Raw genomic sequence first — 12,112 nt, forward strand, 5'->3', positions numbered from 1 at the left:
TTGTGGTTTAAAAATAATTTTTGTAACGTAAATTGATTGATTTTTTAAAACATCGTCTGTTTTGGTAAAAAAATTAATCCTCTTGGATGATAATTCATCTGTTTGGTTGAAGACCCAACTATGTGGTTAAAACTAAAAAGTTCATCTATTATGTTGAAAATATAATACCTTTAAGTTGTAATATATCTCGATTTACTATTTTTTTAGTAAACCTTCTTACGTATTATAAAGAAAAATGTAAAACTTACTAGTAAATCAGTGAAAGTGAGGTAATATAAAAATTATACTTAAAGGTGCTCTGTCGGTATGTTAGAAATATTAAAACTAAAATTAACTGAAAATAATTGACAAGTTAGTTGTTTAAAATTCTATCAGAGTTACTTTACAGGAAACTGTAACTTTTTGTGTAAAATTGAATTGATATTCTTGCTTTTTCAGATCTACGAAAATAAGGATTCACACAAGCTGAACGAAGTTCTCGACATTATAGGCTTCTTATCTCTTGATCCGCTCCACAGCGCGATCCACGATTCTGAAGACTACATGGACGATATGGAAATCCAGACCCATCATCCTCCTGCTTCCATGGTTCCGCGATTACACGCAGTCAAAGTTATTCCTTTGGCAAAAAATGAAATCTTTAATGATCCACAGCTCATTTCAAAGGCTGAATGTATTCGTGGCGATCTGCAAATGGTTCTTGGTCAACTTTTATTCGGTGATCAGCTCGCTGCCGATTATTTAATTTGCCATTTGATTTCTTCCATGTGAGTATAATATTATATATTATTAGTATTATATTATTATATATCATATAATATTTAGAAATATTTCGAATAATATTATTAATAGAAGAATTATGTCACCCCTATTATTATCCGTCATTTTTAGTTTCCAGAAATGTTTTGCTACACTGTAAAAGACATTTTTTGTAAATATTCACTGCGTTTTTGTAATTGTACCAAAACTTGTAAAATAACTGCGTTCAAAATAGTGAACTTCCAACTATAAAAGGAACAACACCACTTTAAATATAGTGGTTTTACAAAATTTTGGGAATTCACGTCTCTGAAAATAGGAAATAATTTTACTCAATTATTTACTACTTTCAGAAAGGTACTTTCCCAAAATTTCGTGAAAGCATTACATTTAATGTGGTGTTTTTACTTTTACAGTTGGAAGCTCACTATTTTGAACGCAGTTATTTTACAGGTTTTGGTAAAATTACAAAAATGCAATGGACACGTATTTTTTATTTCTGTGAGATACTCGAAAATCTTGAGATATGATTTTTCAAAATTTGGTAATTGGGAAAAATCATTTGAAAATGTAACTATTATTCCAGTTGAATATTCCATAATTTTTGATAAAAATTTATCTCTTTGTTTAAACATTAATTTCTTGACGAAAAATTTAATTATTCAATGTTTAGTTGTAATAGGATCTTTTTTTGTTAAAAATTCATCTTTTTCTGTAGAAATTAATTTTTCTGGTTTAAAATTCATCTTTTCGATCAAAAATATAATTATTCTAGTAAAATATTCATAACTTTAATTGAAAAATCATCTTTCTGGTTTAAAATTTAACTATTCCAGTTAAAATGTTACAATTTTAGTTGAAAACTCATCACTTTGTTTGAAAATATAACTATTTTTTTAAAAGTTATTTTATTTTATTTTTTTGAGGAAATTAATTTTAGTTTTCAATGATATTTTTTGTTGATGCCAGTTTAAAAAATTTCATAAACTATTTATTTTCTAGTTTTAATTTTGTAAATTCTATTCTCTAATTTTAAGCATATGGGTCATTACATGGGTGATTTACAATAAAAATTTTTTTTCTACATAACATTTTTTTTCGCGTTTTGTGTTCGAAATTAATCGACACGTATTGTTTATTTCTGTGAGATACTCGAAAATCTTGAGATATGATTTTTCAAAATTTGGTAATTGAGAAAAATCATTTGAAAATGTGACTATTATTCCAGTTGAATATTCCATAATTTTAGATAAAAATTTAAAAAAAAATTTCATCTCTTTGTTTAAACATTAATTTTTTGACGAAAAATTTAATTATTCAATGTTTAGTTGTAATAGGATCTTTTTTTGTTAAAAATTCATCTTTTTCTGTAGAAATTAATTTTCCTGGTTTAAAATTCATCTTTTTGATCAAAAATATAATTATTCTAGTAAAAGATTCATAACTTTAATTGAAAAATCATCTTTCTGGTTTAAAATTTAACTATTCCAGTTAAAATCTTACAATTTTAGTTGAAAACTCATCACTTTGTTTGAAAATATAACTATTTTTTTTAAAGTTAGTTTTTTTTTAAGGAAATTAATTTTAGTTTTGAATGATATTTTTTGTTGATGCCAATTTAAAAAATGTCCTAAACTATTTATTTTTAACTTTTAATTTTTTAAATTCTCTAATTTTAAGTATATGGGTCATTACATGGGAGATTTACAATCGAAATTTTTTTTCTACGTAACTTTATTTTTCGCGTTTTGTGTTTGAAATTAATCGACACGTATTTTTTATTTCTGTGAGATACTCGAAAATCTTGAGATATGATTTTTCAAAATTTGGTAATTGGGAAAAATCATTTATTTTCAATCGCTCACTGTAAAAGAAGTTTTGAATAGAAAAAATTATTCTTGTTATGAAAATACGCTTTCACCCACAAGCTTTGCAAAATAGCATAACATACCTTTTGTTTTTTTTTCATAACAATATAGTGCATTTTTATAAACAATTCCATTCCAAGTTTAAAATAAATAGAAATGTTTATAAAAATTCACTATATTGTTATGAAAAAAATAACAGGAGATATGTTATACTATTTTGCAAAGCTTGCGGGTGAATGCGTATTTTCAGTACAAGAATAATTTTTTCTATTTAAAACTTCTTTTACAGTGAGCGATTGAAAACCAATGATTTTTCCTGATTACCAAATTTTTAAAAATCATATTTCGAGATTTTCGAGCCTCATTGAAATAAAAAAAAAAAAGATACGTGTGGATTATTTTCGAACACAAAACGCGAAACAAATGTTTTGTAGACAACAAAATTTTATTGTCAATCTCCCATGTAATGACCTATATATTTTAATTTAAAGAATTTTAAAATGCAGTTTTAAAGGCTTAAACAATTAAAAATTAGAAGCGTTTGAATTGAAATTTGCTTATAAAAGAAAAAAACATTTTTAGTTGATCAACTGTGAATATAAATTTATGATTTTTAAAATTGAATTTTATGTCGAGAATGAAAAAATTAATAAATATTTATTTTACAAGAAGATTCGGTATCAGTTCACAATTTTGGAATGCCCCGGTTTTAACGTTAACAATTAAAGTGTTTCGTTTGGAAAGTCTTTTTAGATTCAAGTTTAAATAAATAATATTAATTATAATAAATATTACATTTTTAAACTATTCAATTTGAAATTTTTTTAATCAAGAAAAAAATAATTACTTAATATTTAGAAATATCTGACTTTTTACTTAAAATCAGTAATTATAACTTAAATATTTAAAACCAAAGAAGAAAACAAAACTTCGAAAGTTGCAATTTTAATTGTTCTATATGAAACAATTTAATTTGAAAGTCATATTGTTGAACTGTTAAAGAAATATTTAGATGTTTTAAACAAATTTAAATTTAATTAAAAATGTTAAATGATTTCAAATAATTCAAACGAATTGTCTACGTGTACTGACAAAATACGGTTATTCGCACCAAAATTTCGGTGCAAATAGTGCGCGACCTAATTTCTAAATCAAATATAGAGTTTGGCAGATTTCAAACAAAAGATTTAGAAATTTTTTAAGAATTTCGAAAGGCTTCCGAAGAATAAATAACATTTTCAAGAAAAACTGAAAATGATTTTTTTTATTTCGATAAATTAATTTTGAGAGAATATTTAAAAAGATTTAGACATATTTACAAAATAAAAAAATAATTAATGTTAAAAAAATGTCAAACAACATGTAAATGTTTCAATATTTTGCAATAAAAATTTGAAGCAGTGTAAGGATTTTTAAACTATTTAAAATTAAAATAAGTTTTCAGTTTTCATAAAAATGTAATCGTACAGTTTTTAACGATTCTAGCTTAAAATTGCTTAAAATGATATAATTTTTAAATTTTTTAAATGCATTGATTCATTCTTCAGTTTAGAGCATTGAAAATGATAACTTGGATTTATATTTTTGGAACCACATCTGAATATTTGAACTCTATAATTTATAAAAATTAAAAAAATTTTATTTGGGAATTTAATTGCATTTAATTTAAAATTGTTCTGTTGAAAAATGTTTGTAGCATTTGAATAGAACATTTTTAAATTTAAAAACTTTTAAACTTCTTTGATTGAAACGGCGACTCTGATTCATTTTTAACAAGAAATTTTGTTTTCGACTACAAAACTGGCTTTTAAAAAAAAGATTGAATTTTCAACAAAATAATTATATTTTTAACATAATAGTGGAACCTTCAACCTAAAAAGACAAATTCCCAATAAAAAGTTTCATAGTTTATATTTCATTCAAAAAAGAATTTTTAAACCAAAAAGACGAACTTTTAATAAATAAGATTTTTCACTCAAGAAATAAATAAAAGTTTATCTACATTGTTGAAACTTCAAGCCAAAAGAGGAAATTTCTCTACGAAAATTGAATTTCCGAACAAAAAATATGGTTTTTCAGAAAAAAAAATTAATTTTTCACGAAACTGGTGCATTTTTAACCAACTAAAAAGAAATTTGAAACCAAGAAAATTATTTTCTTTTTACCAAAGAAGGAGAATTTGCAACTAAAAAAAAACAATCTTAAAAAATGGAAAAGTTAAATTTTTATTGAAAACCATTATTTTAAACAAAAGAAGGCTTTTCCACTATATGGTTAAATTTTTAATCAAAGAAATAATAAGGGATGCATTTTCAACTAATAATATAAATCTTCAAAAAAATATATAATAATTCTTTAACAAAGTGATTCAACCAAATCTTTAAAAAAAATTTGAATACTCAAGCAAAGAAGAATAATTTTTAACAGATGAATTTGTAAATCAAAAAGATAAATTAAAAAAAAAAATAGTCTGATGTTTGGTTAAAAAAGATTTTAGTTGACTTTTCACAATCGAAATATGATTTTTTTTAACAAGAAGTAAGTTTCTGCGAAAAAATTGAATTTTCAATTTAAAAAAGCGAGTTTTTAACCAAAAAGGATGAATTTTAACAAAATGTTTGAATTCTCTACCAAATTGTGACATTTTTGAAGAAAAAAGATTCCAGTTGACTTTTCAAGATCAAAATATGAATTTTTTAACAAAAAATAACTTTCTACGAAAAAAATCGAATTTTAAGTCCAAAACGACGAATTTTTTTAAACAAAAAGAATGAATTTTTAGCAAAATAGTTTATTTCTTTACCAAATAGCTCAATTTTATCTAAGAAAGATGAAATTTGTAATAAAACAGATGAATTTTCTATAAAAAATTAAAAACTTTTTTTTTAGTTCATTTTTCAACAGGAAAAAATAAATTTGCAACAAAACAGTAGAATTTTCAATCAAAAAATATTACTTTTTAACCAAACAGTTACATTTTTCTCAAAGAAAAATGTAAATTCTGCTAAAGCAGATGAATTTTAAAATCGAAAAGGCCAACTTCTGAGAAAGAGTTGATTTTTAACCGAACAGTTTGGGTTTTAATCAAGAAATATAGAATTTCTGCTAAAATAGATGAATTAAATAAAAAAAGTCTTAAAAAAAAGAGTTTAATTTTCATCCAAGGAAGATTCCAGATCACTTTTTCAACACCAAAATAAGAATTGCAAACAATTAGTTAATTTCTTTCTAAATAGTCGATTTTTTAACCAAAAAGTATGACCTTTTAACAAAATTGGTACATTTTCAACCAAACAGTTGTATTTTTGTCCAAGAAATATGAAAAATCCAATAAAACAGGTGAATTCTTAAATCAAAAAGACTAATTTTCGAAAAAAGTATTTTCATCTAAAAAATATTTCAGCAACAAAATATGAGATTTAAAGAAAAGGTTAATGTTATACGAAAAGAGTTGAATTTTCTACAAGAAAGGATGTCTTCTTACGAAACTTGTTAATTTTTCAAACAAATAATAAAATTTATAAATAAAAAGATAATCTTCAGGAGAAAGTTTTTGAGAATTTACAACAATTACCATGGTGGCCGCTGGACCGGGAGACCTGGAAAATCGGGAAATCACCGGAAATTTTATGAGACTCGGAAAAGCCGGGAAATGACATTGAATTTATTTTTGGACCGGGAATCTTACAAAAACTTGTAGAATAAAATTTTCATTCAACTTTGATTTCAACCGTTTTTTAAATAATTTGTTAAGTTGTGATCTTTATAAATTATTATATCATGTAGTTTAGAATGCTTAATTTCAAAAATGTTTCACTTTAAACAATTTTAATTTTTAAGCATATATTTCAATGTAATGAATTTTAAAATGCAGTTTAAAGGCTTAAAAATTAAAAATTAGAAGCTTTTAAAATCGAAGATTTTTTTATAAAAAACAAGGTGGCCGCCGAACTGGGAAACCGGGAATTTTACGAATTTTCAGAAGAAAAATCTGTCCAAGTTCGATTTTAAAAGTTTTTTAAATAATTGAAGTGCAGTAAATATAAATAAATAAATTATTTTAAAAATGGGTCTGTAACTGTTTCAATCCGAAAGTCTTGATAAGAATTGAAATTAATATATAATTTATTCCGACAATTTTATTTTTAAGTAAAAATGTAGAGTTTCAGGTCTTTCTTTATATTATTTTTTATAATAAATTTATTAATATATTATTTCTATTAATTTTTTTAGCCATTAAAAAAATTAAACGTTTGTTTTACTTGTTTAAACTTAAAAATAACTATGTAATAATATATTCGCAATTAAAGGGTTTTATTAAATGGAAAATAGAGTTTCAATGTAAATTATTTAATTTTAAATTTCTTAATGTAGAAAAAGAATAAGTATTTAATATTTAGCAATATTTCACTGTTCATTCAGACTAGTAAATTGAAACCAAATATTTAAAAGAAAACAATTTTAAACTGAATTGTTTTACATAGAAACCTTTGAATCTCTAGAATTTCATTTGCAATTTTCCTAAGAATCTAAAGAATTTTTTTAAAAATTCTTTTGAAGTCTTTTACAATTCTTAAACAAATTCTAAATTTTTCGTTTTAAATCTGCAAAAATCTAGATTGTATTTTAAATTTGGCTGAAAGTATTTGAAATTGTTTCAAGTTTTAAATTAAATTGAAATCTTTTTAAAACTTCTGAATATCTCTTAAAATTACACTAATTTTTTACAAATAATAAGTGTTCTATTATTATTTATAAAATAAAATAAATTTTTTTTGATTACCAGGATTTTCTAATAGTTATAGAAAAAGTTCGATTCATTAAAAAATATATTCAAAAGTTCCGAAAAAAAATTAAAAAATTATTTTGACTTTGGAAAAATTTAAAACCACTTCTAGATTTCTCAAGAATTTGAAATAAAGTTTTAAAGCTTTTGAATGATGCATAAACTATGTAAAATTAAAATATTTGACTTCTAATTTAAAAACTGTTAAGTTAAAAAAGAGTATTTTTGAATTTTTAATGTGCCTAGCTTAAAATTACTTAAAATAATATAATTTTGAAAATTTTTAAAGTTCATTGCTTGATTCTTGAATTTAGAGTATTGAAAATGTTTTTATATTTTAGGAACTTAATCTGATTCTTTAAATTATATAATTTATAAAAGGTTTAAATTTTGCAGTTTATTTAAATTTCATTAAAAATTGTTTATTTAAAAAGTTTTACTAGCTTCCATTTGGTACTTGTACATTTTTGAGCATTTGAATACACAATTTTTGAATTGAAAAACTTTTAAACTGCAATTTCAAAAGTTTGTAATTCAAGGGTTCCACTTTGAATGCTTTAATTTGTTGTTTATTTTTTATTGCCTTATATGGAAAAATGTTTAGAATATAGTTTTATTTTATAAATTTCATTGACCGTGAAAAATGTTTGCCAACCGGGAAATGACCGGGAATTTTTTTCTTCGATTAAAACGGCCAGCCTGAATTACGTACGGTCCCTGATAATAAATTAAATTGTATTTTTAATAATCAATACAATTATAAAACTTGTATAAAATTATTTTCTTTTTTTGTTTGTTTCAGATACATGAGAAAGGATTTTCTTTGCCTGGGATCTTTTCCCCTCAATATTAGCAGATTTCCTCTAGAAAAATTCAAAACTTTCCCAAAAGAACTTTACAGCATGTTGGCACAACTCATTCCGAAAAGTCATTACGTCGAACTCACTTTAGACTGCTTGAACAACTTGAATTTCATCCCTCAGTAAAATATTTTTATTTTCTAATTTATATTCCAGGGGTTAATCACTCTTGGGATATAATGAAATCTTTGTGAAACCTTAGCGAAAATTTTAAAATCATATGAAATTTTGTAAGCTTAAAACCGCGGTGAAATCTTTTATATCTTCCTGAGATTTTTGGGAAACTTTTTAAATCTTCTGAAGTTCTTTAAATCTTTAGAATTCTTGAAATCTGGATGACAAGCCTTATTGAAAAGTTTTTAAATATTTATGAAAACTTTTTAAGCCTTTGTCAAATCTTTGAAATTATTAAAATATTTGAGATAGCTTCGATATCTTCTGAAATGGCAAAAAAACGTGAAATGTTTCTGAAATCTTTGCGAAATATTCTAAAATGTTTGCGGAATGTTTTACATTTTCTGCAATTGTTTTAAATCTTTGTGGAATCTTTCTGAAATGTTTGTACGTTTTTTTAAAATCGTTTGTAATTTTTTTTTAAATTTTTTGAAACATTTGTGAACTATTTGACATCTTTGAAGTTGTTGCGTAACCTTTTAAAATCTTAAAAGCTTTGTGAAATATTTAAAATCTTCCTGAACTGTATGCACAATCTTTGAGATCTTCTGAAATCTTTTGAAATTATTATGACACATTTCTGAAATTTTTAAAATCTTATAATATTTTTTTATTTTTTCGAATTTTTAATTTTTCGTGAACTCTGAAATCTTTGTGAAATCTTTGAAATTGTGGGGAAGTCTTTAAAATCTTTTGAAATTTTAAAATTTTTATGAAATTTATTTCAAATCTTTCTGAAATGTATGCAAAATCTTTAAATCTTTGGGAAATCTTTAAACTCTTGGTGAATTCTTTGAAATTGTTGTGAAATCTTTTATTTAAAGTAGTTAAAATATTGGAATCTTTGTGAAATCGTTCTGAAATGTTTACAAATTTTTTTTAATCTTCTGAATTTTTTCTCAAATCTTCAAAGTTTGCGCGAAATCTTCTAAAACATTTTTTAAATCTTTGATATCTTAAAATCTTTGCGAAATCTTAAAACTTTTGAATTCTTGTAATCTTGGTGAAATGTTTTTTTTGTGTGAAATATTTCTGAAATTTTCGTCATCTTGGCAAAACCTTTGAAATTTTGAGAAATCTTTGAATTCTTGGAAATATTACAATATTATTTTGAAATTTTCAAAATATTTTGAAATCTTGTAGAAATCATCTGAAATCTTTTTGAACTTTGTTAAATTTTTCTTTTGGAATCTTAAAATCTGTTTGAAATCTTTCTAATGTTTGCGAAATCTTTAAAATCTTGTAAAATCTTTGAATTCCTAAAACTCTTATGATAATATTTTTAAGTCTTTCGGAATTTGTGAAATCATTGTGATATTTTCTAAAGTCTTTCTGAAATATTTGAAATTGTTCCGAAATCTTTATAATCTTTTAAAGTAATTGAAATCTTTGCGAAAATTTCCAAATGTTTTGAAATATTTGTGAAATCTTCTGAAATCTTTTAGAATCCTACATTCTTTGTGAAATATTTTTAATCCTTTGAAATTTAAAAAATATTTTTAATGTTTTAACTTTTGTAAAGATTTTTGTGAAAGTCTTTGAATTCTATGGGACTCTTTGTGAAATATTTTAAGTCTTGAGATTTTTAAAATATTTGAACTCTTCTGAAATCTTTGTAATATCTTTGAAATCTTCTAAAATATTTTAAAAATCTTAAAATCTGCTGCGATATATGTAAAATGTTCTCAAGAGTTTAAAACCTTTTCAAAATCTTTAAAATATTTTTTTAAATCTTGGCAATCTTCTAAAATATTATTAAATGTTTTGAAATTTTGTTGTATTCGTTGAAAAATCTGTGCTAAGTCTTTGAAATCTTTGGGAATCTTTCTGAAATCTTTAAAAATCTTTTAATTCTTGAGATTTTGAAAATATTTAAAATCTTTGTAATATTTTTGAAATCTTTTAAAATATTATAGAAATATTTGAATCTGTTGCGAAATCTTTTAAATCTTCTGAAATATTTAAAAATATTTGAAATTCTGTAGTACTCTTTGCAAAATTTTTGCGAAATCATTAAAATCTTTCGAAATTTGAAACCCTGTTGTAGATTTAAAAGCCGAGTAATCAATCCTCCCGTTTATTTAATGACATAAAATATTTTTGACGTATTTTTCAGGAAAGATTACGACTGTGATAGGTTAACAAGTGGTGTGTTACAGTTGAGCGACCACACTCACCTTGTAATAGACGAGACGGGTTTAACCAGTGGCCAAGTTACTCCCTGCGGCAGAAATAATTACAATGCCATTAACACTCTCGTTCAATTTCAGAAGGTTGCTTACGATTTTAAGTTTTACCCGATGGATTACGAAACTGATATTCCAGTATTAATCCTATCCACAGTCAAATCGTTCATACAGGTAGGTTTAATTTCCTTCGATCAACTCTTCATATTTGATAAGGTTTTTCAGGCCTCACTAGTCCAGACGCCAACCCAATTTCCGTCGGATTGGCTTTTTTAATTTAATTTTTTTTTATTCTGATGTAAAATGGTTCTTAGAATCCAAAACTGTGTAGAAGAACTCTGGCAAATGTGACGTTCTCGAGATATTCGTAATTAATTATTTTTTTATAAACGTTACATTAAATATTTAAAATTTGGAATTTTTTCGCTCCGACGAATATGTATTGCGGAAAATAAATTAGCGTATAAAATAAGTGATAATAAATGTTTTTATCAATTGGGAATGGTTTAACTGCGATGCGCCATCTGGTGACAAAAAATCCTAACTAAAAAGAATAGGTACGATTTTAAAGATACATTTTAATTTGGATATTAAAGAATTTATTCTCGAGAAGTGAGGTATTTTGTAGAGTTTTAAAGAACTTAAGAGATTTGAAATTATTCTTGTAATTTTTTTGAATTTTTTGATTTACTTGAATTCTTCTAAATTTAATCAATTTTATTTAATTCAGTTTATTTTTTGTTTTAATTTTCAAACGTTTTTATTATTAACTACCTTTATATTTTCATAAACTTAAAGAAATTACAAGGATTTTAAACGATTTCAAAGGATTTGAAATATTTTAGGTTATTTAAAAAGATTGCTAGTAATTTTCAATTGCTTTCTGTAATTTAATGGGATTTGAAAGGATTCACGATATTTTAGGGTATTGTAAAAGATACCCTGGCATTTTTAAGGACTTTAAATGGTTTCAAGGGATTTCAAAAGGTGTCAAAGGAATTTACATATTTAAGAAAAAAGATTTTACACAGATAATTAGAAGGGATTTTTTAATTAAAATGACCAGGGATTTTTAAGGATTTGAATAATTTTAAATAATTAAAAAAACTTTTGCATGCGGTTTTAAAGAATTTCGGAAAATATGAAAGGTTTTTACAGAACCTGAGAAATTTCTGTAGATCACAATGATTTTATGGGATTTTATGAGCTCTCAAGATATTTTAATCGATTTTTTTGAATTTTAGGAAGCATCAGATTTCATGTAATTTAACGGGATTTTACAATATTTTAATGGCTTAAAAGAATGTATTCACAAGAAATGAGGGATTTCGTAGGGTTTTAAATATTTCAAGATATTTTCATTTTTTTTTAATTCATTCAGAATTAGCCCTGGATTCTTATAAATTCTTCTGAAATCCTTTAAATTTACTTTACTCAATTCAATGGATTTTTAAAAAGTTTTTGAATTGTTTTGAACTC

At 24.0% G+C, this 12,112-nt stretch overlaps 1 protein-coding gene across 2 annotated transcripts in view; it reads left to right on the plus strand.

Moving 5' to 3' along the window:
* LOC117167281 (mini-chromosome maintenance complex-binding protein) overlaps positions 1-12,112 on the plus strand; it is a 39,196-nt gene that overhangs the window by 20,847 nt on the left and 6,237 nt on the right. For both annotated transcript variants that reach the window (XM_033352098.1, XM_033352097.1), the window contains exons 4-6: positions 439-767; positions 8,216-8,395; positions 10,564-10,807. In XM_033352098.1, the coding sequence (XP_033207989.1) occupies positions 439-767; positions 8,216-8,395; positions 10,564-10,807 (753 nt within the window). The remainder of the gene's footprint in view (positions 1-438; positions 768-8,215; positions 8,396-10,563; positions 10,808-12,112) is intronic.

The sequence above is a fragment of the Belonocnema kinseyi genome, chromosome 2 (genome assembly GCF_010883055.1).
Source record: "Belonocnema kinseyi isolate 2016_QV_RU_SX_M_011 chromosome 2, B_treatae_v1, whole genome shotgun sequence".
Classification (NCBI taxonomy): Eukaryota; Metazoa; Arthropoda; class Insecta; order Hymenoptera; family Cynipidae; genus Belonocnema; species Belonocnema kinseyi.